General features: G+C 38.9%; 1 protein-coding gene across 2 annotated transcripts in view; it reads left to right on the top strand.

The window, feature by feature from the left end:
* LOC122806915 (inositol hexakisphosphate and diphosphoinositol-pentakisphosphate kinase 2-like) overlaps nt 1-22,079 on the top strand; it is a 1,544,141-nt gene extending 1,522,062 nt beyond the window's left edge. Inside the window, exon 31 of one of the 2 annotated variants that reach the window (XM_044077730.1) lies at nt 18,255-22,079. In XM_044077730.1, coding sequence (XP_043933665.1) covers nt 18,255-18,895 — 641 coding nt within the window. In that variant the 3' untranslated portion in view covers nt 18,896-22,079. The remainder of the gene's footprint in view (nt 1-18,254) is intronic. The other variant, XM_044077729.1, reaches the window with a different exon arrangement.
* Nucleotides 22,080-25,764: the final 3,685 nt, after the last annotated feature.

Raw genomic sequence — 25,764 nt, forward strand, 5'->3', positions numbered from 1 at the left:
ACTAACAGCTGTACTGGAGTGTCTGCAACTGCTCTCAAACGTTTGAGCATTTTACATGAAGTTGTCCATCCAGTTGCCATCAAATACTTGTGATGAGGGAGTTTAGTGCCCTGACCCATTTTTGAATCAAGCAGAACTCATTGGCTAGGATTGAAGAAACTCCCTTGGGTTATTCTGTGCCAACTGGTTCGATAGGGATTGCCTAGAAAGTGGACATATTCCTACTCTTTAAAGACTGATGTAATTTGTCCTGGCGAGCACAGAAGCTCAACTAGAGGGAGCATTGTTTTACATCCTCTGCAAGTGCTATGCGAACCGCTGATGACCAGCTACTGATTATGGTGTGTGCTGACCCAGGTTTTAGGACCCTGTCACCTAATATTTTATGCTTGACTATCATTTGTGCATAAACCTAAGTAACAGATGAGCTCACCCTGCCTCCTAATAAAAGTAGGGGTTGGAGAAGGCCCCAATACATAAACTACCACACACATGTCTCTTGATATCCTGAGAGATGAAGTCTTATGATCTACATTTTCTTACTTATGGAGGAGACAAAGGTTATGAAACCTCCTGGTCATGTACTAGACTATGGACTGTCCTCTACAAAGAAATGTTAAATATTCTGAGAAGTATGAAGAGCTTCAGATTATTATCCCCAATTGAACCTCTCCTGAAGGATGCCATTTTTGTAGCCTGAAAACTGTCCAATACAGCTATTTGTACCTTTAAGTTGCAGGATGCCTTCTGTGAACCATCACTGTATTTTACTAAGTCAAGATGTTATCTTCACAGTGGAGGATGGTCATGCAAGTCATTCTGTGTGCCACATTTAAGAGGACTAAGTTTACTTACATGGCTTCTAATTGCCTACTTTAAGACCTTAAAAAGGAAACAAGCTTCAAGCATTGTGAAGGGTGTCTGTCAGACCCAAAATGCCTCCCAAGTTGTTCAGGAAAAAGGCTGTCCATACATTGAACAGCATCAGACAGTGCTGAGTCTCCTGGATCTATGCACGTTCACATGGAAGGATGATTCTGCTTCCACATTTGACACAGTTCTGACCAGCTTGCAGGGAGTAAATGGAAGAGTCATTCTCCTGCGTTTTCTGCAGATTTGAGAATTTCATCTCTGGCCAGTGGAACATAGTTGTCCACTGCCACACCTCAGAGCACATACATCCTTTCCCAGAAATAGCTCTGCTCAGGGACTAGGTGGCTACTTATGCCTAGACTCAGTTCTAGAATGCATCCTGTATAACTGTTCCTTCTTCAGAGAAAGGCAAGACAGACTTCCATGTGATCCTGGACTTCAGATATTTCCTTGGACAAATGTGATTACTTAGATTGTGAGTTCTTACTTTCTGGAGGGAGGAGTAAGTCATAGTGCTACTGAAGCAAGTCATGGTGGATGTCTTTTGTCATATCACTAAGACACATCTTTAGTTTGCTATGGGTGGACTTCCCTTTCTTTTATGATGTTCACATTTGATCTCTCCCCCTGCACTATTAGTGTTTACCATTGAGGTGGTAGTTGTGGCAGAGAGCTTGCAGGAAAATACATTTTCTTGTATTCTTTTGGATTCACAGGCAGCATCCCTAGCATGGTTCTCTGAATGTTGCTGGCTCTGAAGAGTCTTCATAAATTATAAAGACTCTTCAGAGCCTGCAACATTCAGAGAACCATGCTAGGGATGCTGCCTGTGAAACTGAGATAGATCATATCTTGTTCCAGCTCAGAGGACTGCCTTCATTGGGGAAGTTGTGTATACTCTCCTTTGTCAGTTGTTTCTTCCCATCGAGAGTGCTGAGGATGTCATAGCCTCAGCAACCTTCCTTACTTTCTGCCTTGTAGTGACCAAGGCTTTCATAGTTCCATTCTTATACCTGTGGAGACTGGTGTTGCAATGGACTGTGTGGGAGACTGGGAGTCCAGTAGCACTTTCACATCCTCCAGGATATGAATGGCTATTAGCTTGAGCTCCATCAGTCGCAGTCTATTGGTGCTGTGGATAATGGAATTTTATCTAGTCAGGACACTCCAGAAGTGGAGCACTCTAGGAGATGGCCTTTTTTTCACTCAGGAGAATATTATCCTTCCCAGAGAAAGGGAGTTTGATGGGGAATGTGTTCTCATTCTCATTTACATGGAAAATTAATTCCTGAATGTCTTTCCCCTTTTCCCATGTCTAATCACAAAATTCAGAGAAGAAAGAACAAAAGTCATCTTTAATGCCCTGTAGTGGCTGACAATGGTGAATTTCTTGGATTTCTAGTCCCTGGCTAGACAAGAAACTTTGCCAGTAAATGCCAAAAAAAAAAAATCCTTCCATTAGTTTGTTTGACAATTGAGTCCATCTCATAGCCTTGTTGGTTTCTTAGATCCACTACTTCTGCTGTAGACACCAACAGGAATTTCAGAGGTGATTGAAGCTGACAGAAATCATTCTACATGACAGATGTATTTTACTAAGTTGAAGATGTTCTCCATCCGGGGATAGAGGAATCCTATGATGTCTCGCTCATTTGGCCTGTAAGTGATCCTGAGCTATTTCAGGTGCCCTCATGACTTAGGTCTCAGTGAATACACCTTTTTGAAGGCCAAGCACCAGCTGGACAAGTAGTTCCTCAGTGGCATCCTGTAATTTGATCTCCCTTTGAAGAATCCTTTTGCTCCTTGGAATTTGAGCATCATACCTGGCAGATTTGCTTGTCCTCCATTTGAAGCACCTACTTTAGTGGCTTTGAAATTTTCCTCTTGGAAGATACTTTTCTTTGTGGTTATCACCTCTGCTCAAAGGATGTCCCTATTGTACAACTGTACTTGTAAGGAGCCCTATTTGGTCTTTTTCAAGAACTGGGTGTCCCTTGGGACAACCCAAATTTCTTTCCAAATGTTTTGTCAGAACTGTTCTTAAGTCACACTTTTCATTTCCTTGCATCCTTTCAGGGGCATAGTCCAAGGCAAAGACAGCATTTCAAAAATTTGAAAGGCATTGTCATCCCTGGTTTTATCTGAAGGGTTTGCAGTGTGCATGAATTCTAGAAGACCAGCAACTGTTTTCCTACTTTGTCTGGGCAGAATTGACTTACAGCAGATAAAAACATCCTTTTCAAATGGATCACCAACAATTTTTTTTTGTTAGGCAACAAGATAACAATTAGAAATTACTATTAGCAAAGGTCATTCCAACACTGGTAGGCAACTTCTGCCTCTTACTTTTACAAAAATGTCAGTCACACACATTAGCATTAGGTTCACATGGCTGGTGGTTCACACATAACGTTTAGACCATGATTCCTTTAGTCAGTCCTGCCTTAGCACCTTGGTGCTTCAATATTTACTCTTGTACGCTCTTGCCTTTAGTGGTGACTCCACTTTCTTGCCTTATTGGACCTCAGTATGAAAACAGTAACTAGCCAGTGGGGCACATAACACCCCCCCAAAAAAAAGAGATACACAGTTTGCATATCAGATACTTACCTACTTTCCAGTTCTGTACAAGCTAAGTGTACTTTTCTTCACAAGAATGTAGTCCTGTAACAAAATAAAATATCAGAGTAACTTTCTTTGAATCATATATAGGACCTATTCAAAGATTAGTACTAAGCTAACTGCCCTTGCGAGCCATTTTAAGCTTAGCCAATTATCCCTTGTGAGACTCAAACCCTGCACCTTGTGTTTGTAAGGCAAACACCTTAACCATTAGGCCATCCTCCCAACCATGTATATTATAACCCTCAAAAAGTACAGAATGAACATATTGGGTAATTCCAAGTATAATTAAACATATGTTCTGTCTTACTACATGGTCCATCAGGTCTTTTAGAACTTAAGACTTTTTTTTATCAAGACCTGTGCATGCAAAATAACCTTCATCTTTAAACTCACCTGCCCCATTCACAATCAGATAACTGATAGCCATAATAAATCCTTCCCTTGATAAAGACAAATTAACAGCTGCAGTTTATATTTTTTGTAAAAAGGATCTTTGACACTAAAAAATCACTTAAAACAAAAAAAAAAAAAACAAACTTGAATTCCATATATTCAGTAACCTCATAATAGCCTGTCATAAGGCAACAAATTATCTAAGCAACAGATCTTTTATGGTCAGAATTCACCAGGGAACCTCTATAGACGTGCAGCAGTACCATTTGGGGTTCCCGAAGGCTAGCACCCTCAACTCTATGTTCACAGTATATAGTAAGTCCAGTTCACACACTAGAGTGCTTTCTTGTCACCAACATAAAATATATTTATATTCAGATTTCCTGTTCTTTTTTTTTTTTTTTTTTTTTTAGAAATTATCACTTATTTTCCAACATATACATCATATATTTTAATGGAAAAATAGAGATGTTCCAGAGTGACATAACATTAGAGAAAATATGAATGCACCTGTTAATCCAGGTCTAATTCTGCATTTGAATTAAACCCCTAATACCAAAAGACCAGCTGCAGAAAGACCAAAGTCCAAAAGCTTAATGTCAATAACCTGGTGGCATATATGGCCGAAGCATTAGCTTTTGAATCCCTCAGTGAATAAAACATTCTGAAACACTAGAGTTAACAACAGCAGTGTGTTATCTTGCAGTAATGTAAAATGAACAAGCCTCAACAATTTACAAAGGTATTTCTGACCCAAATTCTATACTAACTTGAAATAACAACATTTCTGTACTGCTCCAGGACATTCTTATGAAATTTGCTAAGCAGAATCCATAGACAACTCCACTTTGATATTGTTTTACACAGCTTAATATCTTTTTAGGGAAAGTGTACAAGAGAATCTCAAATGTGGGCATGCAAAACATGCATTCATTTTGATGTGATATGATATGACATACAAAATGACAGAAAATACTACTTTTTCTTAGAAAAAACATTAATTGTTCTATTTCAAAGTAATGTGATTCTGATACATACTGAGTTTGTCAGCTTGAAAAAAATGGAATTATATATATTGTCTTTTTTTGTGAACAGATGGAAAAACCAGAACATCCAAATAGGTTCATACGACTACCATGGTATCTAGAAATAAAGGGCAATTTCTCAGTAACTGTACAAAGTATTTAGCAAATTTCTCAGAATAATATATAATGACTTTCGGATACAAAATGCACTTAGCTGGTCACTTTAGCTGTAAGATACTTATACAACTTTATCTTTTTGTGAAGCAGCTCATTGCCCATGAGTGTAAACTAGAGGGTCAGTAAGGTAGTATTTTGGCCATCCGCTGTGACGACCCCTAACCTGGAAAAACTCGAAAGAAAAAGAAGACTGTACTCTAAGCAGAACTTTATCACAGCACCTCTAATGAAAACCAAGTGTAATGCAACCTGTCAGACTGTGTCAGTAAAGTAACGTGAACCAAGTAAAGGCACTGGGATTTGTCTTTGAAAGGTAGAACCTCTTTAAGACTCTATTATGAAACTTTCAGTTAATAACAGGGCATTCAGTAGCAGCAGTCACCTAAGACTGCAGCTCTTACCTCAGCTTCCACTGCAACACAACTCTGAATTTGAATCCACAGCTTTAACCACTTAAAATGGTATTGGACCCGTAGCATGTTAAAACTGAAAAATATACTTACCTTGTGAAATATACAAGAGATTTATTTCTGGCATAATGAGAATTTAATGCACATATATTCTTAATGCTAGAGGTCAAATAGCCCCCAGGTGGAAACTAAGTAAATTGCCTGACTGTGACAACAAAAGCTCAGTGAAATGCTATATTTACTGGCTGTATATAAGATGCAATGTAAAATTCAATAAAAAACAGTTAGGAAATAGAAACACTTAAATAACAAGCTGTGAAGAAGGGAACATCCCAAAAGCTTTGTTTGTTTGTTATTAAAGCGTTTCTGTTTCCTAATTCATTTTTTTTATTGAATATATCATCTCATTTGGATATAGTCAACTGCAGTATATTCTGTGTTTTAACCTATAAGGTACAATGTATCAAGAATATATCATAATAATAATAATCATAATAATAATAATAATAAATCTGGGACTTTTACTAAGATACTTGGTTGAAAAACATATGCATTGTGATCAAGTGGAATGTGCCTGTTCTAAGACACCATGCTACCTTTTACTTTGATGGAGTCACTTAAATATAATGGCCAAGTTGCTTTTTTTCAGATATTGCCCCCCCCCAACAATCCATATGTTCATAGCTAGTTACTAGGGATTAGTTCCAGGAGACCAATAAGGAGCTAGCCCAAATTCCCTGTTGCTCCAAAGCACTGCCTTAAGTGGCTTGTTGAAAGTTACACAGCAGGCAAATGAGGGTTGAGGGAATCAAACCTTGTACCACACAAAATGTGTCGTTAACAGCTGACAGCCTTAATCATCTTTGCTAGTTTCCAGACTATCATTAATCATTTAGAAGTGATTCTCTACCTTCTTTAATTATAAATTCTTATAATTCTATAATGTCATACATTACCTGCCACCAAAACATAATACATGCATCCTGTATATTTCTGACATCAATAATTAGTAAAATAAATGCAAGTGTATTTGTGCTGTGGGCAATGAACATTATTAATTCTTGCATATATACCTGTTTTTCTATCAGAAAAAAAGTGGTCCACACCCCCCACCAAGACACAGCAGCATCACTTTAATGTCAGCCTGCCATTTGCTTTCTTTCACTGACTACATCTTAAAACACTCAGCCTTCTGTCTCAAAAAGATGTAAATCAGCACTACAATTAACAGTATGGAATAAAACGAAAATATGGAACATTTACTGACAACTTCTTGTGGGATGCTGGTAGCATGATGAATAAAATAACTGTTTCTCACACTTTCAAAAAATTGGATGAACTAATATGATTCAGTACTACATTACACTGGCTATCTGGTAAAACAGGTGTAACAATGAATGTATGGCAAATGTTTTCAATGTGGAGCACAATCTAACTTGGACATTTTTACACCTAGACCCACAAACTAAGGAATATTCCTCATAATGTGGTGCAATTAAAAGCTATGCTGGCTCCCCATCCACAAACAGACAGTCACTTCTAGCTAACAGCTGTATTTGTCAAAAAAATTAAAAAAAAAAGAAGAAGATACTGAAGTGTATTTCAAGTTGCTGTTTCAGGTCAGAAGGTACTGCTACAGGGACCGCCTCCTCCATACAAAACTTTTAACTTTTTTGCTCAAGTATCAAGGCTTTTGAGGACAAAGGCTCAAAATGAGGGACCAATTTTAAAGACTGTTCTTATGTACTTAAACTGTGGCTAAAAAAACAGGTTTTGTATTAGCATGCATTATGTGATGAATATGAAGTCTGAAACTCACATTTCTGTCATTATTTAGTGAATGTCTTAGTTCTTAGTCTTCCATCCCTACAGTGTGGGCTCAAAGCTCACATCATGTTTATTAACCGTTCCTTCATACTTTAAATTTTTATGAATTAATTTGCTTCAGCATTCTTCAGCATTGTTTCTTTAAAACATTCCTAAAGTATGTGTGTTAAACCCTTTTAATATGATACAGTGTGAAACATAGAATAGATTCAAAATAAAGAATGTTTTTCACAGTGAAGTACACTTGAGAGGTATGGTGGCTGTAATCTGCAATAATTCTTCAAAACAACACAGCTTTTACAAGAAAATGACTTAAAGACTAGGAAAAAATCAAAGAGATTTAAAAAGTATGCTTTCATACCTGGACCCAAGATCGATAGCAGTAAAAGTAAATTGAAACAAAAACTATATTCTGCTTTTGACAGTGTCTAATCATTCCACTGCCCACTGTCTGGCTTTCCTGTCAGTGCCAGTCTTTGCACTCAAGATGAAGACATATGACTAGAGATTGCTGGGAAAGAACCGTGATCGGCTGTTTTAATCGATTTTCCTTAACAGTCAATCACCAGATGCTTAAAGTAGACTGCACTGGAATAGGACAGCATCCATGTTCTGTTACTATGATCATGGAAGAAATGTTAACCAGCATACCTCTTAACTGTCCTGTATGTTGCCCAGAAAACGCATATTTTCTTACTTAAATAACAGGAAGCCATGAAATACAGAGTACCCCATTTTAAATTATAAATATTTAGAGTTTGGCTAATCATGTCATCAGCCTGCTGCCTTGATTAGAGCTAAAACTGTCTGCATTTTGTGTGTGTGTCCAAGGCAGGAGGATTACTGTTTTAGTGTAAACTAACAAAGTCTGCAGAAGATGGCATTGTTGGGAGTTGGTGAACTTTAGTTTGCAAAGACTGGAGCGCTAGAATGCAGACTACACTGACCTCTGAATAAAGTGCATCCAGAGGCTATGCTGTCCTGGGTGAGGCTCATCCACAAACTAGACTAGCAGGCTGCAATTAATGTTGCAGTAATGCTGCAGTAGGTAGAGGAACCATAACAATGGCATGTATTTGGTAATATAGGCTAGCAAACATAAGCAGACGTGCACATACCAATGCACATAACTTACAAATACATACCACAAGCACAGGGCATACATACATACATACAAATACAAACACACACACACACACACACACACACACACACACACACACACACACACACACACACACACACACACACGTTTCATGTCCTGAATCTGTCTTGCAGTACAAGCAGTATGGGATACCCCTGGCTGTACGGAATCATGCATTTATCATTCGCCTCTGCCTGCTAGTCAGAAACTGTCTGCAGGGAATGCACGCCATGTGTTTTATTTGGCTACTTCCAAATATCTTGGAGACTTCAGCTTAATTTTAAGATTTGATTGCTGAAAGTGCAGTTTCTTCACTTCTTGTATTAGTCATTAGCAAGTCTGCAGAAATAAATACATAGCTCACAGTAATCTGTATCTAACTACATGGAGTTTAGTTGATGATGAGAAGGAGGTGTATGTATGCAGTAGGATTTTATTTGTAGAATCCATTCTTGTTGCTGAACATGTATTTTTTTCTGCACTAATGTTATCTCACAACAGACTCGATGTATTAGTTTCAATGACTGAAACTAATATAGTTTGAGTTTATTGTGAGATAATCTCAAAATACATTAGTTTCAATGATGATTTATTTATTTTTACCACTAGCATACGTCTGAGGTGTGCTCAGTTAACAATGATGACGATAATTGTGGGGTATAAATGGACTGTTTGTGATTAAGAATGGTTGGCACTTGCTGTAGGACTAGTGTATTTTTGTGTAAATCAGTTTGGAATACTGTGCTGTGGACATTTTTTAAACTGAAATCAGACATTTGATATATACACAGTCAAGTGACCAAAAGTGAGCGAATAGACATTGGCAGATTATAATAACATCCATTGGAATGGCCTTAAATCAGGATTGTGAATCCAAAAGAACATGAGCATTTATGTTCAGTCCAAACAAGAAAATAAGTGCATGTGGGGCCGCATGGTTTGAGTACTGCTCAGGGCCTGAAGTGCACTTAATCTGCCACTGGGAACCAGCATGCTCATGAATGTGGGAGAAAATTTGTGTCCACATCTCTTCCACCTGTCCGTCCAAACCCTTATTTTGATGTTGCAGAAGAAGTTTAGATCCCTAGGCAGAGTACTTCTGATGCAATTTGACTTGCTGATGTACAATACATCTCTCGGTTTGTGTTAGAAGATGCCTTGTATGCCAGACACAAGTCACCTCATAGCAGTGAGGAGGATACCAAGTATAGTACAGGGCTTTAAGTTTGTCCATAGTTCATATTGTTTAGGTCTTGTATCCTTTTAGTGTGGTATTTCTATGGGCATTCCAGTTGTTGCAAGTATCTGGACAGATACATGCCAATGGATTGTGAGGGCTGAGTAGATGAGAAAAATGAAATCCCAAGATTTAGACGCAAATCCTTTGTTTATAATCAACAATGAAAACTCATGATGAAATTCCCAAGCTGTTCACTCTGTCAGTGAACTGCAGATATAATAGTGGAAATGACATTCATTGTACTATTCCAAATGTTTAACCCATTGTAATATCACAAAATGTATTTATTGATGCAAACAGGCCTAATTAATATTTAATGACACATATTCTTTAAGCAAAGGTATTAGCTTATTAATGAATGAATGCATTTTGTTCCTAAAATTAACACACTATTATTATTACAGTATTACAAAAACAGAATATCCAAAATGGGTTTTGATCCCATTAAATATTTTTTCTTATATGAATGATACACTGAAGCATATGTGGATGTCATAGGTGTGACCAAACCTATCCGTTAATCTTGCATATAGCAGTTACCATCATATTTAAACATATGTGCTCAGGATAAACTCACAAAATAATAGACATAAAGTGATACATTTTTATTGTAATTTGAATACTTATTTTATAACCACTTTTGGCCCTCAGTCATTATCGTTGTGTTGTGAATTTATGTTCAATGTAATAAGGAAAGAGCTATTATCAGTAACAGCATTTTTTAATTATAAGTTGATTCACTTTTTAACCATATTTATCTCCAATTGAGTACAACTGCTCCTTTGGAATTTCTCAGAGATGATTTATCATAGCTCACTTCTTATCACTTCTTACTCTTAAATGTTTGTCTATATTAAAACATTTGTATCTGATGTTGTCCTTTTCATTCTTTCTCACTGATGGGTTTTGGATTCCACCCTCAGATCTGATTTGGCTGCATTTCAAGACTTGTATCTGAGTCTCAAGGTCCTCTCTCTACCCATAATGCTATACACCATCCCCAACTCCTCATATCTCATTTGCCGCCATCACTACAGAATGTGCTTACGAGTCTCTGATTGTGAGAAAATTCTTTTCTTGTTTAAAACTTTGATGTCTTGTTTAAAACTTTAATATTATTACTAGTTTGTTAAAATTTATAATCTTTCTTCCTCCTCCCACTTAAAGTTAGTTTTCTTAGGTGTCAGAGTCCCTTTCTGCCTCTTGTGATTTTTATTCCTTTCCTTATTATTGCTGTTGTGGTAAAAAAAAAAAAAAAAAATATATATATATATATATATATATATATATATATATATACCGAGAGAGATATATAGATGTATAACTTTATTTTAGAGTTTTAGGTATTTGCCTGCTTGTGCTTGACTGCTTGGTTTCACTGACAGTTTGCTGTGTCTGAGAAACCAACGGGGTTTAAAAGATGCACTTCTTGTGGGCAAGAGATTCTCAGTTCAGATACCTACAAGAAGTGTGTCTATTGTTTGTGGCCAGATCATTTAAAATCTTAGTGCAAGATCTGTGCTTCCTTCAACCCTAGAGCTTTATCCAATCGCTGGAGCAAACACATTCTTAAAGGCCTGATTCTGGCTTCTTCATCCTCATCTCCTGGGTTTCAAACCTTCTCAAAAACCCATGCTCGAGGAATCTCCAAGGGATGCATCAAAGCCAACTAAGACTTAAAAAAACTTTGGATCTGACCCCTTCGATGAATCTGTTTGGATCCAAAAGACTCCTTGGTTTTGACGGGTCTGATAACTTTATCTAGTTCTCCTTTGCCTTCTACAGCAACATCAGATCCAAGACCCAGGGATCTGATGGTTAGAAGCCAGTTGCTGGAATTCACATTAAAGCCAGTCTCCTTCGCATTAGCAGTTAAACTATTCCAAACCCCAACTAAGCATACAAGGCCATCTTCATCAGTTTCATCCAGATCCTCTAAGAGCTTGAAAGAGGCCGATATAGACAGAATGATGTGGAAGTTTCTCTGGGCTCAGATCCAGATGGGGGTCTTGCCATCTCCATCCCATCTTGGATCCATAAGTATTTCAGCCCAGCTTATACTGATTCCTTCTCCGATCCAACCCATGGTTTCAAAGTCTCAGGATCCCAAATACCTGAGAGAGTTGGCATCGGATCTGAGCAAGCTCCCTTCCTCAACTCTGACTGTTACCCTGACTAGCCCCACTCTGATTTCATTGGATCAGAGCAGGTCAGGGATCCATGATGTTGGTGCCAGGTTGGGGGGGGGGGGTTGAGGTCAGCTCTGACACTGTCGGATCCATCCATTCCTCTTGGTGCTTCGGCCCTCAACAGCTCGGGTTGGATTCTTTCTGTGGGCCACAGATCTGGAGTGGGCCCTGTCCTTTCCTCCTTGGCTGCCTTGGTTCTGAGGGAGACAGGAGGGACTTGTCCAGGTCTGTCAGTTTTCCAGGTTGTAGAAAGGGCCTGCTCCTTACATAGAGATCTGTCCTCTCACATCTCAGATCTTCTCCTCCATCCTACATCGGGTCTGAGCACTTAGCCCATCATTCCCACTCCAGATCAGCCTGGCCTACCACAAAAAGCCTCCATGTTCTTCCTCCTGAAGATTTCCCCCTTTTTTCCTGACACCTCGCCTGAGCACCCCACAGTGGAGGTTCCATGGAAGAAGACATGCAAAAGGAGGTACATAAGACTCCCCTCTGGAGTCCGTCACTGAAGACACTGAATTTGATGATGGAGAAGGATGCCCTAGATTGCCACCTGATGACATCCCCTTCAGAGACATCCTAGAAATTCTTAGATAGAAAGGTGGCTGGTCTTCCCAGCCTCCTTGTTCTGAAGAGTCTGTGTTCTTAGAGGCTTTTGGGGTGGGCCCTTCTACATCATGGGTGACCCTTTGGTGGATAAACTTATTGCTGCCAGGCCTGGAAGGAACCGGACACTGTTGAGCCCATTCCCAACCATCCTGATACATTTCAAGTCCCACCAGAAGTCAGAGCACATTGGAATAAGGGGGTTGTAGTTGATACCATCATTGTGGCGGCTGCCACTAAAAAGGAGATAGCCTAGCAGAGCTTCTCTGTCCATACATAGAACAGGGAGTACAGAGCAATGGACAGATTCAGAAAGAGCACCTACACCTCATTCATGTTTGCGCTGAGGTTGTTAAGTTATTTGGCACACTTTACCCACTTGCAAAGATACATGATCAAGGAGCTCTCAAACTTTCTTGCTGAGACCATGTCAGTGGAGAACCTCAAAAGGTTCTCTCCCCAAATGGCTACTCTATTATCCATTACTAATTCTTCAATGAGGCTGATCTCACTATATGGCAGAGGGTAACTCACAAGCAGCTGGTTTAAGCATAGCCATAAGGAAACATGCCTGGATGAGGCTAAGTGACTTTACAGAACCCTTTAAGGCATCCTTTATTAATGTCCTCCTTGTTTGGGATATCAGTGAAAGAAATGCTTACCTTCAGTGAGCAGGAAGGGAAGACCCTATCTGCTGTGGGAATCAAGTTTTATACCCCTCAGAGGACCTTTTCTAGAAAAAAAACAAGGAGGGAAGAAAACTTGGTTCCATAAATCTTAAGGGCCTTTTCAGGATTCCAGCAGGGACACTTCTTCCAGAGGCAGAGGAGGAGGTTTTAATGGTAGACGCTGCCCTAGAGGCAGAGGGGGTCCGTAAAATCAGGGCTTTAGAGATTTCTTCTCTGACAAGCCCTATCAGTGCTCCTGAACTGCTGCCTGACTGCATATGTCTGGAGGCAGTTCGGGGTCATCTTTTCCTGCACCCAGATGCTTGGACAAACATTACAAACAACATTTGGGTGCTAAGTATAATATCCAGAGGTTATTAGGTTCCCTTTTTCCTTCACCTCTAGGAACCAGGAGGAAACTCCCTGAAATTCCACCCAGTCATAGGGAGTACAGAACTCAAGAAGTTCAAAACCTGATACAAAAGAGAGTCATCCAATAGATTCTGACTGAATAAATAGGATATGGAACTTACTCCCACTTCTTTTTGGTTACAAAGTAAACAGGGGACCAAAGAACAATTCTGGATCTAAGCAATTTCAAGCAGTATGTAAAGCAGTCAAAGTTCTGAATGATTATGGTCCAGTCCATCCTGCTTCTACTGCACAAGAAGATTGGATGTGGTCTATAATTCTCTAGGATGTGTACTATCACATCACAATAGACAGGTGCTACAGGAGACACTTGCACATTTGGCTAGGAGCCGATCGCTACCAGTTCAGAGCACTGTCCTTTGAACTCACCACAGTCCCCTGGGTGTTCACCAACTGTATGGGAGTCATAGCAACTTGTTTGAGGCTCAAAGGATTCCAGGGCATCAACTTCTTCATGCAAAAGATTATTTGCATCACATATCCAACTCCCTAGGCATCATGATAAATCTTGCCAAATCTGACATGACTCATGTACAAAACCTAGAATTCATAGAAACTCAGCTGGATACAACAAATTAAGTGGCTTCATTACCTCTTCATCTCATCACATATCTGAAAAATCAGGTGAGAATTTACTGTCTCTTCCATCCCCTCCTGGATCTTTGTCAGCAGCTATTCTTTTAGCCTTGAAGCCTTTTACTCCTTGAAGGCTGAGGCCGAGACGTCAGAGACAGAGATTTCGCATTAAATTGTGTTTGGTGAATCCAGCTGCTGTTTTTTTCAGCTATTCTTTTAGCCCCTGAAGCAAGATTTTTTTATGTGAATCCTCCAATGGACCATAGCGGTACAGTGGTCAATTCTTAACCAGCCTCTATCTATTCCTATCAAACTCACCCCAATTTGCAAACATCATATTCAGTGGTGGATACAGTCAGATGACCTGTTTTTGGGTAGACCTTTTTCTCTTCCTCTCGAATAGCTACAGTGACCACAGACACTTTCCAATTGAGGTGGGGAGGGCATTATATGGAAAAGATGGTCCAAGGCACATGGTCCCCCTCGGAGACCAAGCTGCATGTCAGTATCATTGAGAAAAGAGCAGTCTTTCTAATGTTGCAAGGCTTTCAGGACTTTCTTCCTCTGAGGCCTATTGCTATCCATATGGACAACATATCAGTGATCTAGTACATCAACAAACAAGGAGAAGCCCACTCCTACCCATTGTGCAGAGAGGCCATGAGGCTCTGGGAATGGTCTTCAGACCGCTTTCTAATTGAAGTGCACATACCAGGGAAAAAACAGTACCCTGGCAGGCACTCTCAGCAGGTACATTCTGATTCCTTATAAGTAGTCCCTCAATCAGTTGGTAGGAAACATAATGTTCAGCTTCTGGGGCCAAACTTGCTGTGACCTATTTGTTTCGTCCCTCAACAATAAGTGCAGCAAGTACTTCTTTATTATTCCCCCCTCTAGGAGAGTCACCAAGGGATGCTTTGATTCACGATTGGCCTCCGAGTTTCCTCTATGCTTATCCCCATCTTCCTTTGATTCCAAAGTTTCCACAGAAAGCAAGCAGGATGAAGAACTCAGTCATACTCATTGCCCCCTTCTGACCTCATCAGGTGTGGTTCCCCTTTCTCTGGTCTCACCTCAAATATTCTCCATGGATACTGGAGCCCAATCAGGACCTCCTATCTCATTTGTCACAATTCCAGCATCTCAGTCTCCATGCTGTCAAGCCTACCACATGGTTTCTTAGATTCCAGGGATAGTAAGATGGTCCAGCCTCACTTCCTCAGTCCGTAACATTATTTTGGATCCCCAGAAGTCTTCCACTAAGAAGGTCTACAAAAGCAAATGGAAAAGAATGGCTTCTAAAGAAAACATTGACTCCTTCAAAGTGCCTATTTTGGCCATTCTTCTTTTCCTCAGTACTCTTTTCAAAGTACAGGCTAGTTTTTCTACCATTAAACTTCAGCTAGCCGCAGCATCCAATTTTCATGCTGAAAATGAACCCTTCCCTGTCAGCTTCCAGGCTATGTAAAGCATTTATGAAAGGGATCTTCCTCTTTAGACCTCCCATAAAAGATCCTACTCCCCCATGGGACCTTACGATGCTCCTCCAGGGATTAACTCAGAAACCCTTTGAACCAGCAAACTATTGTGACATGAAGGATCTTTCTTGGAAATCAGTCCTATTGGTAGCGATTACTTCAGCTAAAAGAATTTCTCAACTCCAGGCCTTATCAGCTAGGCCTACTTACATTGTCTTTCATAAGGATAGGGTATCTTTATGAAATAACCCTTCCTTTATGCCTAAAGTGGCCACAGAGACTAACATTAATCAATCAATACACTTCCCGGTTTTCTTCCCATGTTTTCCTAATAAAGGCAAATATATGCTGCATCTGCTTGATGTCTGTAGGCAACTACGTTTTTACCTTCACAGAACAAAATGGTACAGGAAGTCTAATCAACTGTTTGTATCCTTTTCCACAAACCACTCAGGTCAACCAGTTTCCAAATTACTTTGGCCAAATGGATTACTGATTGTATTTCGCTGATTTATTTTCAGAAAAGTCTGGAATTGCCTCGACCACCTAGAGCACACTCCACCAGACTTATGGCTACCTCATCTGCTTTTTCCTGTGCTGCAACCACTTGGTCAAAGACTCATATTTTTGTTACACATGACAGATTGGACATTGTCTCCAAAAGCAGGGCTTCCTTTGGTTCAACAGTGCTCCAGCATATCCTTCCTTGAGGGCTGTCCAAGAGTTATGTACCTGGGTACTCTGACCCATCAGTGAGGAAGTAAGAAAAGGGCAACTTCAGATTTAGAAGTTATGTACTTACCATAACTTGGCATCTGTGTTGTCCATTTTCATTCTTCCTTACCTTCTCTCTCAGCCATCCTCCAGCCCTGTCACTTCTAGAAGGATCTTTGGATGATGAGAGAACCTTCATGTTCCACGGTTTGAGCCTCAATCCTTTCTTTGGGCAGTAAGGCAGCAAACATGATCTGAGGAACTGGAGATGGTGTAGAGCATTTTCGGTAGAGGGAGGTGCTCGAGACTCAGATCCAAGTCTTGGAAATGCATCTGAATTGGATCAGAGGGATGGATCCTTAACCCATCAGTGTGGAAGAATGAAAATGGACAACACAGATGTTATGTTATTGTAAGTACATCACTTCTAATTCATTTCAGGAAGTTCTTGTGGTTCTTTTCAAAAAAATAATTGGATGCTGTCAGCAGGCATGCCCCTTTAACTGAGGTACCGTGGATTTTGTTTGTCTTTGGTCAGGCTCAGGTTAAGGTCCTATGGGATCCATGCCAGTTTATCAAAAGCCAGTTATTCGAATAGAGAGTTGATTGAAAAAAAACATTATCATCATTCTCTTCGCTTTGACTTTTTTTTCTTAATTTGGACAATTCAAGCCCCAGACAGCCCTAGATTTATGATATAATCATCTCTCTGTCTGCTGATGCTGCATTAACAATAAGTACTATTATTCAAGAACATAACTGTCACGCAGTTAGTGGGATGCCTTGGATACCACTGCTGTAAATGTGGGCACTGATTTTTTGGAGGGGATACAGATGCAACAATGGAAGGAAATCCCACTGGCTAAGAACCTTTTCAAAGATTTACGTATGCACTGTGTACAGTCTTATGTAGTGAATGCCCTGATGGAAAATATTATATAGACATTTAGGATATATGGTAGACAGGAAAGAAGTGGCAAGTACTTTTTATTGGCCTTGCAAGTAAAATCTATAATGTCTTTAGAAATGTTTTACATGTGCAGGTTGAACTATAAAGAACATGTCATATGCCACAACATTAAGGAACATATTTTCTTGCATGGTTATCAGTACTGAGAATACCAAGTAAGAGTGATATGGTTATTTATGGGCTTCTTTCTATGGTTTTTGTATGCTAATATCTTTGAAGTCTGCTTTCTTTTAATAAAACTCTACTCAATTTAGATTTTGATTAGTTTCATTTCTAAGGTTATGCTGTAGATAACAACTTATGTCTTTTAACATTTGCATTAATTACAAAATTCCCATCTTGTTTTGACTGCTTTTAGTGTACAATTTTAATAATGATTATCTTGATAGATATAATAAAAACAATAATAGTAAAAGAATGGAAAAAAGCTGCTACGTTAGCTATCAAATTTGTATTGTCATTAAGACATAGGGTGTCTATTCCTGTTATTCATCATCATGAGTATATGAGTAAGCTAATGGATTTTACAGTATTTGCTAATCTTAACCTTGCTATTCATAAAACATGGCTTGGGCAGTTTGTATATATTTTTAAGGCATTGTAGTACCAGTATATATGCTGTTATCACATGTATATTGTCTAGTCATTTGACTTGCATTGTCATCACAACAATAATATATAGAATATACTGTTTATACAATGTGCATCTTTTTTAAATATAAACCTGATAATGTACATACACACACACACACACACACACACACACACACACACACACACACACCACTGTGATTTTTTTTTTGTAGTGTACCCTTTCAACATCCTTCAGGAGAACTGTGTTTTATTTTATAAATAACTATACCTATTTGGAGTTTAAACTTTGTTTTATTTCAATTTATTTTTGCAGACAGCAGTGGCCCCTCCAGCACAGTATCGAGTGCTGGCCCTTCATCACCAACTACAGACAATTCACCACATCTGAGCTTCAGTGAAAAATCGCCACTCACTCCACAAAGTAGTGATGAACAGCAGAACCAACAGATATTAACTTCCACAAATGGGCAGAACTACTCCTTAGCGAGTCAGCAGGATGTGCCAACTGAACAAATGGCACCAAATAAGGAAGATGGCAGGAGCCCTGAAGTAGTTCTGCAAACACTGCATATTCAGGAATCAACTGATGCTCAGTTCACAGATAACAAGATGCCCATTCATGTTGAAGGGAAGGACCTACAACATAATCTACTAAACTCTCCAGTACACCACAAGAACCCAGTGTCAGCAAGTAAGTCAGAAAAACCTGACTTAAAATTGAGACAAAGTGGTGATAACACTGTGCTTCATTATACTGAGTTTGAAACTCTGCCAGCAGATCCACTATCTCACAGACTGGTAATAGAAGAAGGTGAAGACAGCTATGGCTCACTGGAGTTGTTGGGACCTTTTCCAGCAGTAACAGAACCTAAGTGTCAGGAGAGGGTTGATGAAATCATCTCTTCAGGAAACCCATACACAGAAAGAAGAGATACTCAAATCCTAGAGCAGTAAAGATGAAGGAGGAGGAAACAGTACTGAATGTCTGATGGGAAACTGTTTTTACAGTCACAGAATCTTAGGTGTATGTTGAACCTCTAATGAAGTAATGTAAAGATACAGCAATGCAACAGGCTGAAAACATTTGATTTTCTTAACTGTAGCAGGGCTTCTCAAATCCAGAGAAGTACAAAAATGTATGACATTATGATGTATTCAGAGATACAGCGAAATCTGTACACTTGTTTTGTAGCTGAAATTCTCAATGAAAACAAATCTTCATTTGTTTATGATTCTCCCAAAACATCCCAGAGATAAGAACATATAACATCTCTGTAGAACATGCACAGAGTTCTCTTTAGTATCCACATATGCTTTGGAAGATAACTGGTCTTGAGCAAAGATTTTTTAGGAAGTTCAAAATTACCTGTTAGGTTTGCAGGTATAATCACTGGCAACATAAAAGTCTGTTGTCAAATGTTGCTTTTTGGGCTCTCATGTTTCCTCCCACATCCCAAAGACATGCTGTAGGTGGATTGGACACTCTAAATTGGCCTTAGACGTGAGCGCGTGCATGTGTATACCTTCTGTGGAAGGTTGGGCGCTGGGCTGGCAACTTGACACCATGAAACTCCACTGCCAATCCTGAGCAGACAAGGTGATCCGCTGTAGCGATCCCTAATTGGGAAACATCAAAAGAAGAAGATGTTAGAAAACAAAACACAAGAAAAGGGAACTGAAGTTGGTATATATTTTTTTTTCAGTTTTTGGACTTGCTTACCAGTACTGAATGCAGAGTCAGTCTGCCATTGATTTTCCACTAATGCAGAGCACAGACTCTGGTTTAAGTGGTATTGCCATTGCTAAAACTCTGCCTTCTTCCTGTGGTTAACACAGTGATCATAAACTTGAATTGTGGCAAAAATGGTTTTTGACTTACATTGTAGAAGCTGTACAGATGTCTTTCTAGGCAAATAAAAAAATCACATTCACTTTTCAAGTGACATCTAGTTCTAGAACAGGAGCCACCAGGACTTGATTTTCCAATTTTTTTTTTAAATGACAGAACATCAGATTACATTTCTTAAAAGTTCTCCGAGTGGCTGCATATTTCATATGTTTGCTCTCAGGTTTTATAATGCTGAGAGATGTTTTGGGGACACTAAGACTATTGGACAACAAAATGAGGACTGATAATATCACTTGCACATTGCAAAACCTTGAGAACAGATGTAGCCTTTAAAAACTCCATCCCGCAAAAGTACCCCTTTTCAGAATGGTTAAACTGACTTTTGAAGATGCACTTGAAAGCAATGTCATAATTTGACCAAGATATATTTTTTAAGTATCTTCAAGAACTGTATTTATCATATGTGCACTGCAGTGTCATTTCTCAGATTTGAAACATTTTGCTAGGGTGTTGGTGTAAGGATTTAGCACCATGTAAATTAACGGTGTTTACCTGAACAGCAGTTATAGAAACAATGTCTTGCACCTTATACTCACCCACTTTCTCCATGTGTATGTGAGCTATACTTGTGTACACGTGTGACAGTGTGTCTTTGCACTCACATGATGCAATGCCTCATTTGCACGAAGCGTCAGCACACATGCAGAAGTAGCCAGAGCATTCAGTGATGCTTTCTTGCATGTGGGCATTGCTTCTTTGTACAGGCACTGTCTTGTGTGTATGTGTGTGTGTGTGAACAGTATAGTAGTTTACACACATAAAACATGTGTATAGAGATTGTAATTTATGTGCATTTCCATTGTATGAAAATACTTACGGCTTGCTGTGTGCGTGTTATTGTTGGTTGCTGAACTGCATGAGAGCAAAACTAACATCATGCAAGTTCGCTTTAGATATCTTACCTGTGAATTCTCACAGTTATCACCTGTAGCAAAAACTTGATTTTGTTATATTATTCACACATTGTTTTCTTACTAATCAAGGTGTTGTTATAAACACAATGCACAATTTATATCACCGTTAAATTTAAGCTTGCACTGACATTTGACCTCTTTAAATAGGAAGAGGAAGATTTTAATCTATATCTAATCAGAGACTGTATTTTTATGAAACTTTATGGGGTGGGGGATGGGCTCTCCGTGCCATAGACTGCTGTATGGGTAGAAGCTATTTCCAGAAAAGCTGCGTATGTCTTTGAACCAGCAAAAAATGATATGTTGCTGCTACTGCATTTGTTGTACAAATGACCTTGTTAAATTCATAAAATTTAACTGATTCTGACATGCCACCTTTCAAATAACATGGACTTGTCTTGGTTTGTTTTCACTGTGCAAGAGTCACAGCAGGGAAAAGCTTGTGATTCTAAGTGGCACTGATCAGATTGTTTTAGAAGGCTAGTCTCTAGAGCATACCACTCGGCCATCTCTGACTTTGCAGAATGCCCCTGATTTCACTTCATCTTTTTACTCAATCCCTTGTAACATTTTTGATTTCTTAAGTAAATCACTAAAAATTACAGTCAGGAAATAATGCCAGACATTAGAGTTCCAGACGACTTCTTCAGAAAATGCACAATGATACAAAGTCTAATGTTATATTAATGTTTTAAATTAGAGTAATATTTAAAATTGTCCCTAATTTTGGGCTTTTATACTTTCAGTATTTTTAGTTTTGTCCAGAATTCTTGAGCTAAGAATTTGAAAGTTATGCTCTACTGTGATGTTTTACATGGTACAGTCACTTGCAGCGCAAACAGTTTTGATGGGGCAGGCCTTTCACAGTTTTTTATTTGTATAGGATGTGTAATATGCAGCTTGTCAGTGAAAAGGTTTGCCAAGCCAAAGACTAAAGTGGTGGCAAAAATCTATTGATTTGTAGAACAGTGGTATACTACCTAAGGTTGTTTTTCTCTTGCTTTTGTTTTATATTGCAAGTGCATATGTTTTCATAGGATTGCATCTTGGTGCTTTTTTCTGCTTGTATGTGCTTTTGTGTTTATATTAGTTTTGTGTATTTCAGTGCGGTTATAGTCTTAATAGTTAGATGTTCACCACATGTATAACTGTTGCAGGAATTCATTGTATAAATGGAAACCTGTTGAAAGCAGATGTCAGTTCCCTTGCTAATTAAATTAATTTATTTTTTTTATAGCACTCAGATGCCCCCAAGGCCCTTGGATGCAATCTTACCTAGTGGTCATTAGAAAGGCAGCCAAGTTTTAGACATAGACACATTATATATATATATATATATATATATATATATCTACACATGTGTGCGTGTATGTGTGTGTGTATACTCATTTATATTGTGCATAACATGCTGAGTCCTTTTTGTTGCCAGAAGTGAACAGTTGCTGTGCTCTCCTAGTTTGCTGGGAAATTTTTATACCTCAGTCTTTGACAGTACTAAGTACAATTTTTTTCTGTTATAGAAATATTTAAGTTTCATTGTTTTATACTATTTCTAATAATGTCCGCAGAGAAGTCAACAAGTTGGCTGTCACATTGTTCTACAACAAAAACCTCCATCAGAGTTCCCTTTTTGTTTTCAAGAGAATTAGGATATAAGTTATTGTGAGTATCATGCCAAACTCAAAAAAAAAAGTTACGAGAGGGAAGAGATTACAGGCCTTTCTAGACCATAGGGGATTTGCCTGTTCTTTCTTCATTTAGTAAGGATCAGTGGTTAAAATGTCTGTGTAAAGAAAACCTGTTAAAGAAAAGTATAAACTCAAGAGAGAATCCAGCTGTTGTAAAATAAAATAACTGAACAAAAGTATTGATCTTACGTGGAGTGCTGCGCAGGATTAGGTTCAAGTGGCAGGGTGTCAGCCATGTCATCCTGAGTGAGACTGATCCTCCTCTGGGAGCTGCACTTAAGTTCCTTTCAGGCAGTCCACAGAAGGCAGACAACTAGATGCCTCTTTTTCTCCTTAAAAATTACTTTTTGCCATGTGCTTCTGGAACAGGAAGTAACACTGAAATGCTTTCTATTCCAATCATGATCATAAAATCGATGCCTAAGACTGAAAATTTTCAGAGTGAAAAGAAGAAAGTTTCCCTCCCAAATGCTGTTTCCTAGACATCTGCTGGAGGATTTAATTCTGGGTCCATTCCAGTTTCTTCTGCAGAGACTGACCGTCTTTCTGTACTGTTTGGTAGCTTATTTTCCATGTATTACAATCAGGATGCATAGAGACTGGACTTTGATGAGGCAGGTATGTATATCGTAACAGTTTTGTGGTGGGACTGGATACATACTACCCAGATGACTAGTGTTAGGGCATCCACAAATCAGATGTCAGCCCCTTGTGTATCTGAGGTTTCTCCTGTAGTTACCATAGGCTTAAACCTTTTACACAGGAATATGTTTGCTTCATAATACAGGGCAGTTTAACCTTCAGCACCTTCCTGTCCTTCAGTAAAAAAAGGAAAAGGCATCAATGTCCCTTTTATCCTTTGTCAAGCTCTAAGGAAGATGAAGAGCCTGTGGCCTACACAAACCATATTTCATATCCTCTTGGTCTGGATAATGACTCTGGGGTGTTGATTTGTTATCACATTTTTCTCCCCTAGATGAGACATGTTTTGGAAAGACACTCAATTTCATGAAAGACCCCTTTAAATGGGTTTCCAATAAACTGTAATCCCCTAAAAGATACATGCACAGCTACTGAAATGTGATGTACACAAACTACTTGAAATATCTTCAGTAGTTCCATTTTGTGAAGATTTGAAATCTTATTTGTTCCAAGAGTTTGATTCTCAGCCAGCTAATTATAAAAAAAAACTTCCTTGTTTGACAGAGTTTAAGAGTAATTTATGTTTCTTTACAAAAACATATTCATTACTCCTGCTGTGGTTGACCTAATTGTTTCTGAGAGATCTAAAAATAAATTAACTTTGAATAAACTTCCAAATGACAATCAAGAGGTAGAATCCTATACACATTTGTGAAGAAGGTGTACACATCTGTTATCCCTGTTATTAGACCGCCTAATGCCAAGACCTATATGATGCAGTACCAGAATGAGCTTTTGAAACAAATAGATGGCCTGACTAAAAACATTGTCAATGCTTACCTTAAAGGAAGACACTAAACGTGGCATGTAAAGCTGATATGATAGGTACTTGTATCATAAAAGGTGGGGAAGATACTACTGATAGCAACTTTAGAGCTGCTGCCTCAGGCATTGCTTTTTGTGGACATACGTGGCTCAGAATGCAGGACTTCCAACCATTTCAAAGATATTTGAGGATCAGAACGTCAATATGAATAGGAACTTTTTATTTTCTTTTCCCATTCCCAAAAAAATACTCAAGGAACTAGAGGAGAAAGGAAAGACCATGGAAAATGTTTAACAAATTTTCTACACACCAGTTCTAATTATACTAGAAACTTTTCTGCTGAGTCTTGGCATTTCCTTTCATGCACTCCTGACAGAATAAATACTGACAGAAGAAACATTGTCAAAAGAAGGTGCACACATGGAAATCCAAACAATAACAGCAGCAGCCCTCCAGGAGGATACATCTTACCCCAAAGTAATAATTAGTTACTTTTCACTCAACATCTGTTTCACCATTTCTACAACTTACCTCCTCAGAGGAAAAATATCTATTTTTCAGTTCAGTGGTTTTAAAAAACGTCTCATGTTTGGGTCACAGCGGAGGTGTCAGAAGGTAATACTGTAGAATTTTTTTAGCTCCATTTCCAAGACTTTTTCCAACAATATCATGAGACCAAATCCACTTGTCCATACCTGCAATTCACTGGCTACTGAGCATTTATTCAGTGCAGGAGAAAGATGACCTAGACTACTATTCAGAGACTCTTCCTAGTTCCAGAAAAACAAGACTAGTGCAGACCCAATCTATCTCTAACAAACCTGGATTGTTTTAAAAAAAGTTGAAGATGCTGACACTATACACACTTCTCTGTCTGTTTCTCATTCTTTTGCAGAATGTACTGTGTGTAACAGAAATTCAGAATGTTCATGTGCATGTACACATCCATAAAGCTAGCAGCCATTTCTCATTTTTCACAAGAGGGACTTCCTTTATTATGTCCTTGCCATTTGGTCTTCCTACTCTATTCACAAGATGCCTGCTGTAGTACTTGCTCACACTAGACTTAAGGTGGTTACCACCCACCCTTAGCTGGATGATCATTTTATTCAGGCCATCTCTACTCTTTATAGTTCCACAAGGCCTGCATTACATCCATTATTGGGGTATCATCCTCTGCATGCAGAGGTAAAAATCTATCCTTCCACAGCACTTTTATTTCAGGGATGAGCCTGAGTAACACATCTTCCATTATAAGCATACTTCAGAGCAGGGGGCAACTGCTGATGCACCTTTTTCCTACTTGTCTTGCTACAGAAAGCTTTACCTGCAAGGACATATCTTTTCTTGTCCACATAGTTTCCTACATGATATTTTCCAAAAGGAATGCTCATTGGTCACCTGCACAACTTTCAGAATCAGAGCTCCTAGCCTCTAGAGCATGTTTTTGCATTCATACAAGAGCATTGTACTAAAACTAATGGCGGCAGACCAGACTAATGTCATCCAGCGACAGTCTTTTTTACTTCCTCTTCCAGTCTAGAGTCACACAGACTACTTGGATTTTGTTCTTGGATGTTATATCCAAAATCTTAAAGTACAAGACTTGTGTACTTTATCCAAGAGGTAACAACACAGCAAGCTCAAAGAGTAGTAAGCTATGAAGCTGCCCCTGACAGCCTTCAGAACAATTCTGAGACAGACGACTCTGGAAATTTCACAGGCAATGTTACAGTTATGTAGGATATCTACATACAAAAAGATTCTCATTTGTATCTCCCTTGCAGATTAGCCAAAATAATCTGAGGAAAGGCAGTGCAGATAACCGTGATTCTTCAGGAGAT

Source organism: Protopterus annectens, chromosome 7.part0 (assembly GCF_019279795.1).
Source record: "Protopterus annectens isolate FY-2018-M chromosome 7.part0, PAN1.0, whole genome shotgun sequence".
Lineage (NCBI taxonomy): Eukaryota > Metazoa > Chordata > Ceratodontiformes > Protopteridae > Protopterus > Protopterus annectens.